This window comes from Tarenaya hassleriana, unplaced genomic scaffold, assembly GCF_000463585.1.
Source record: "Tarenaya hassleriana unplaced genomic scaffold, ASM46358v1 Cleome322, whole genome shotgun sequence".
Lineage (NCBI taxonomy): Eukaryota > Viridiplantae > Streptophyta > Magnoliopsida > Brassicales > Cleomaceae > Tarenaya > Tarenaya hassleriana.
In genome coordinates, this window is record NW_010966392.1 from 65,371 (window position 1) to 71,635 (window position 6,265).

Sequence of the window (6,265 nt, forward strand, 5' to 3'; positions counted from 1 at the left end):
ATATTCCCCCACCAATTGTACTTAAAGTTCCAATTTCCTACACGAATTTTCAATTTTCCAAAAACTTACACCGAAATTCAAATATTCCCAAATTCCCCCACGGAATATTGAAATTGATTCCAATCTCATACACAACGGCTTACGGCGTGAAACGGAACACAATTCCGTTAAAATCATAGGTGATGTGGCACGACATGTCATAAAAATTGTCCACATGTATACGCCACGTGTGAAAGCGAAAAACCGAAAATCACCAATTAAACCGAGTCGGTTTCCACATTTAACCGAAAAAATAAATTGAAAAAAAAAACCAAATCTGTTGTGACCTAATTCGACCTCCTCCCTCCAAAACACCACACTCACCATTTCTTCTGATTTCTAAATCTCCAAAAGTCGACATCCTCTGATTTCTCCGGTGAGAGCCCTTTCTGGCTGGACAGTCCTCTCCGCCGCGAGCCTCATCACCGGCGAGATCCTTTCCCGGCCTTATTGTTGACTCTCATATCCACTCTAGACCACGACACCCACTGTAATCCGTCATCTCTCTCCAGCCCATCGACTCCATCCTCGATTCCGGCGAGACTCAGTCGCTACTCCGGCGACACGCAGCCTCGATTCCGGCGACACCCTACTCGGACGTGAACATCTCCTTCTCCAACGTGACAGTAATGTTCCGCGACTTTCTCCCCTGTGTTTTTTAGTCTTAATTGGTTTTGTGTATTTAGGTGATAGTGTAATTGGGTTATGTGATATTATAGGTTGATGATGTTGTTTGATGGCGGTTTGAGCTTAGAGAATATCGAAATATGTAATGGTGTGATATATTGAGAGGAACTCGATTGTAGACGATTGTGGAATTTCAGAAATGTCTGATTGTGTGTTCATGGTTTATAGATATCGGTGTTTGTGGATCTTTGTGATACAACAGACCCTCGGTTTACAACTCGATTTCTTCGAAAATGAGGTAAGTTTCTAGTTTTGTTGTTGATTGGAAGGTGGTATATTTTATGAATAGATAGTGATAGAATGCATTCATTTTTTTTAGTTGGTGTAAAATCAACTTTCATATGGCTGGAAGTATGGAAGAAATAGACGGAAAAAGCTATTACATTAATGGATTTGTGGAGGAAGGTGTTATGGTTGATATGAATATTATGTCTTGGAGTTTTGTGAAAGATTTTGTTAAATCTCATAACATAAGTGGTGCACTCAAAGATGTGTGGTTTAAATTACCATATGAGAGTTTGGATGAAAAGAGACATGTGGTGCAAGGATGTGGGGATAATGAAATGAAGTTAATGTTTGAAATGACAACCTTATGTGGGGAGTTAGATGTATACATAGACCACCATATATCTCAGCCCACTCCAGTCAAGCAAAGGGTAGATAGGTTAGTTGAAGAGGATTTGATTGATTATGACAGTGCTGCGGATGATGATTATGTATGCTGCGATGATACAGTTGGGTATACGATGAGTCTTCTGATTATATGGATGAATTTAGGGAATATGAAAGTAGTGATGATGATTTTGTTGAAGTTCCTGTTGTTGATGAAGTTGATGTTATTGAAGATGAAGAAGTGAATTGGAGTGCGGATTATTTAGATAGTGATGATCATATCCCCCTCACACCTGAAGGAACTGATGAAGAATGGGATAATTTTGACAAGCCTAAGACAAAGATTCCGACAACATTCCCGAGTAACGAGTTCTTATATCTTGGTAAACCTTTCAATTCGGGTGAAGAATTTAAGAAGGCGTTGTTTGACTATGTGATAAATAAAAACTTCAACGTGAAGTTGTCCAGGTGGGATCGAACAAAATTGGCCGCAGTGTGTTGTAATGTGGGCTGTCCATGGAGGATTTATTGTTCGGTTGAGGTCTCAATCAATAAATGGATGATCAAGATCTATAAAGACGATCACAACCACATTGCGGAGAAGTATGCTAATATGCTAACGATGAGGCAAATAGCAAACTTGTACGTTGAGAAGATTAGGGCTGATCCGAGTTTTAAGGGGAAAAAGATACAGGATGAGATACAACGGGATCATAATCTGACAGTCTCGCTTACCAAGTGTTTCAAGGCTAGAAGTTTGGCCTTGAAAGTTGTTAGGGAAGATCAAGAAGTCCAATTTAGGAAATTGTGGGACTATGAGTTAGAGCTGCAACGTTCAAACCCCAATACGAGTACTGAAATCGGAACAAACGCAGCTTCGGGGCAGCAGGTGTTTCACAGATTCTACGTATGCTTCGATGTCCTACGAGAGTCATGGACAAGACATTGTCGTCCGGTTATCGGGTTAGATGGATGTTTCTTGAAGTGGGACTTTAAAGGGGAACTTCTTTCTGCAGTAGGTAGAGATGCCAATGACGGTATTTATCCAATTGCTTGGGCTGTTGTGCGTATCGAAGACACCGACAATTGGACTTGGTTTGTTCGGAAATTGAGGTTAGATTTAGTTTGGGCGATGGTAAAAACTTAACCATTTTGTCTGACAAGCAGAAGGTATGTTTAACTTCTTAATTTTGTTTAAAATACATTATACAGACATAAGATTCTAACTATTACTATGTAACTATGACCAGGGTTTGGTGAATGCCATCGAAGGACAGTTACCTTTGGCTGAGCATAGGATGTGCACACGATATGTATTTGCGAATTGGAAGAAACAATTCAAGGACCTCGAACTAAAACTTCTGTTTTGGAAGGCTGCCAAGAGCTACCTAGAAAGTGAGTTTCGTCAATATGTACGTGATATCCGAATGTATAACCCTTTGGCTTATGATGGTTTTATGAGGGCCCAACCGAAGAAATGGTGTCGTGCATTTTTTAACCCGGACACTAAATGTCATGACGTTAACAACAACTTATCGGAGAGTTTCAATGGGTCCATCAAAGAAGCGCGTAGCCGTCCCATGATTGATATGCTTGAAGATATTCGAAGGAGTACGATGCGGAGGATAGTGCGACGTGCAAGTCAATCAGAAAGGTGCAAAACAGAGTTTCCTCCGAGAATCATGAAAGCTTTAGAGAAGTCTCGTGAGAAATCTCGTCATTGTTACATCATTCGGAGTGGACACGGAAAATATGAGGTGTCTGAGTTTGGGGTAAGTTATGCGGTTGATTTTCCTGCTAGAACGTGTGGTTGTCGTCGATGGCAGTTGAAAGGTATCCCTTGCTAGCATTCCTTAGCTGTCATAAAAGTCAATCGAGAAAACCTTTCAAGGTAATTCTATTTTCTTTTGTATTTACATAACGTTTGGACAATAGTACATGAATAACGGACTATCTTCCCATTTTGCAGGTATATGTCTCATTACCTTCTGACATCCCCATGGCGATCAATTTATGAACATAACATATTACCCGTAAATGGTGAGCCGGCTTGGGCGAGATCAGACAGACCTCCAATTGGTGTCCCTACCACCAAAACAATGACCGGGCGACCCAAAAAACACAAAAGAATCAAAGAGCCTCAGGAGTCAACATCAAAGAGCGGTCACATGACCCGACATGGAAGAGTTTTCCGATGCAGACTCTGCAAACAACCTGGTCATAATGCAAAGACGTGCAAGAATGAACCAAGACCATCGAGTAGCAATGCACAATCGGCCAGCAATACACCCTCGAGTAGCAATGCACAATCAGATAACTCAGTTCAAGGTGAAATTGGTAACTTTCATATTTTTCTTACAATTCATATATTTCTTTTTTTTTCTATGAAAGGTGCTTCCATACCCACTCAATCGAGTCAGACAATGCAGTCCGGGCTTCCTCTCACTAGTAGACGTCGTCGTCTCCTTGGAATGGTACCAAGCAATGTCAGGATTACAACAACTCCTCCACAGCCTTTTTCAATACCAAGGCAAGCTGATATATCACATGCTAGTTCTAATGTTCGGTAAGTCGGGTTTTTTTTCATTCTGTTCAACAATCTTTTGTTTCCGTTAATATCAATAAATTGATGTTTTTTTCTTTTTACTTGGCTTGCAGATCAGGAAAACAAGTACAAGGAGATTGAAGAATATGATCCTTATTTGTTATTGCTATCGAAATGACACTATGAGAATCTACTGATGTTTTATTTTGGGTTGTCTTGGATGACATCTACTCATGTTTAATTTTCGGTTTAAGACAATGTGTATGAGATCTATGAACTCGTGTTTTATTTTGGGTTTAAGACAATGTATGCATCTATGAGTTCATGTCTTGTAATGCCTTTTTTTGGTATATTATAGTCTAATTTATTCTGTTTTAGACACGTGTATACATATATATCATATAACACACTTTTTAAAGCCATACATAATTCATATTAGATACATTGTCTCTAAACAACCATGATCCATGGATACAAAATAACTAGTCTTGTCTAACGTTCTTCAAATACTACAAACACATTCATCCATACATGTCATGGAAAACTTCAAATAACAGACAAACCATAATAATACATATAAACTGACACAAAAATAAACAAAAGCACCAACAATTTGTATTCCATTTCCTTCTTCTCTTTTTCAATTTCTCCCACCTTGCCTTCCAATTCTTGGTTTTTTCTTTGAGTTTTATCCAACTTCGCTTCCAACTCTTCCTTCTCTGTTTCCATTTTTTCCAACTTCGTTTCCAACTCTTCCTTCCCTGTTTCCAGTTTTTGCAATTTAGATTTCATTCGTTCTATTTCAGCACCTTGTTGTTGTTGTTGTTCAACATGTATATCCTCGATTTCTTCGACAATAGCTTCATCGAGCCATTTAAATACGTGAGAGTGGTTCCCCTACATCCCATTACATCAGAAAAAAAATGTTATTCACCTCTAAACAATCAAACAACAATTTTCAAATAAAATCATTACCTGATTGTCGTCCGGTTATCGGGTTAGATGGATGTTTCTTGAAGTGGGACTTTAAAGGGGAACTTCTTTCTGCAGTAGGTAGAGATGCCAATGACGGTATTTATCCAATTGCTTGGGCTGTTGTGCGTATCGAAGACACCGACAATTGGACTTGGTTTGTTCGGAAATTGAGGTTCAACCGAATCACCCAAAAAACAACATAATTTGGTCTTCAACCAAATTAACCTATATCCCAAAAACACACAACTGAAACACAAAACAGAATCAAACACATCAGCCTATACCCATTGAACATATCATACCACATTAAAACAAACTCATCTAACATGAACCAATAAAACCTATAAATTCGAAAATGTAAGGGCATAATGAGGAGGATAGGTTCACGGACGAGTACGTCGGAGGAGGACAAAGCCATCGAAAATTACCGTCACTCCGGAGGAGAAGAGGTTCGCGCTCGAGTACAGTGTCTCCGGTATCGGGGCCGAGTGTCGCCGGATTCGAGTCCGAATCTCGCCGGAGTTGAGGCCGACTGTAGCCGGAGTTGTGGCCGATGATGGTGTCGACGGTCTGGAGAGAGAGGAAGGATGAGAGTGAATGTGGTGTTTTGAAGGGAGGAGGTCGATTTTGAGGAATTAGGTTACAGCATATTTGGGTTTTTTTTATTTTTTTTATTTATTTTTCCGGTTAAATGTGGAAACCGACTCGGTTTAATTGGTGATTTTCGGTTTTTCGATTTCACACGTGGCTTATACATGTGGACAATTTTTCTGACGTGTCGTGCCACATCACCTACGATTTTAACGGAATTGTGTTTCGTTTCACGCCGTAAGCCGTTGTGTATGAGACTGGAATCAATTTCAATATTCCGTGGGGGAATTCGGGAAGATTTGAATTTCGGTGTAAGTTTTTGGAAAATTGAAAATTCGTGTAGGAAATTGGAACTTTAAGTACAATTGGTGGGGGAATATGGGATTATCCCTAAAACAAATGATAAACTATCAATAGCAAAATACTGCAGGCTTCGGGATTGCTTTACATGCAAGGGTCTTTCAAAAGATGCAAACTCGGTGGTTTATCTATCCGATTCAGGGAATTCAAGCTCTAAAGTAGAGATTATCCCTCTTGAGTCTAACCTCACTATCCAAGCTTTATCCTACTAATCTCTCGATTCAATAGTCTAAAACCCTGGATGTATGAACGAACGCTATCATAATCCCTAGGCAAATATTCATCTCTCAATGCAATACCTGTTCTATTTATTGAGTTATTTTCAGGTTAGCATCTCGTATGTCTATGCGAATTAAAACCCTAAGTTCATTCAATCAAATGGCCAACAAGATCAAACGCATTAAACGCAACTCAATAAACCGAATAGAATAAATAAAACCACAAAGTCTGGAATTA

General features: G+C 39.4%; 1 protein-coding gene across 1 annotated transcript in view; it reads left to right on the forward strand.

Moving 5' to 3' along the window:
• The first annotated feature begins 959 nt into the window (after window positions 1-959).
• The window catches only part of LOC104821184, a 14,268-nt gene continuing 8,962 nt past the window's right edge, over window positions 960-6,265 (forward strand). The window contains exons 1-4 of the mRNA XM_010551987.1: window positions 960-964; window positions 1,046-1,390; window positions 1,462-2,473; window positions 2,589-3,110. Of these exons, the coding sequence (XP_010550289.1) occupies window positions 960-964; window positions 1,046-1,390; window positions 1,462-2,473; window positions 2,589-3,110 (1,884 nt within the window). The remainder of the gene's footprint in view (window positions 965-1,045; window positions 1,391-1,461; window positions 2,474-2,588; window positions 3,111-6,265) is intronic.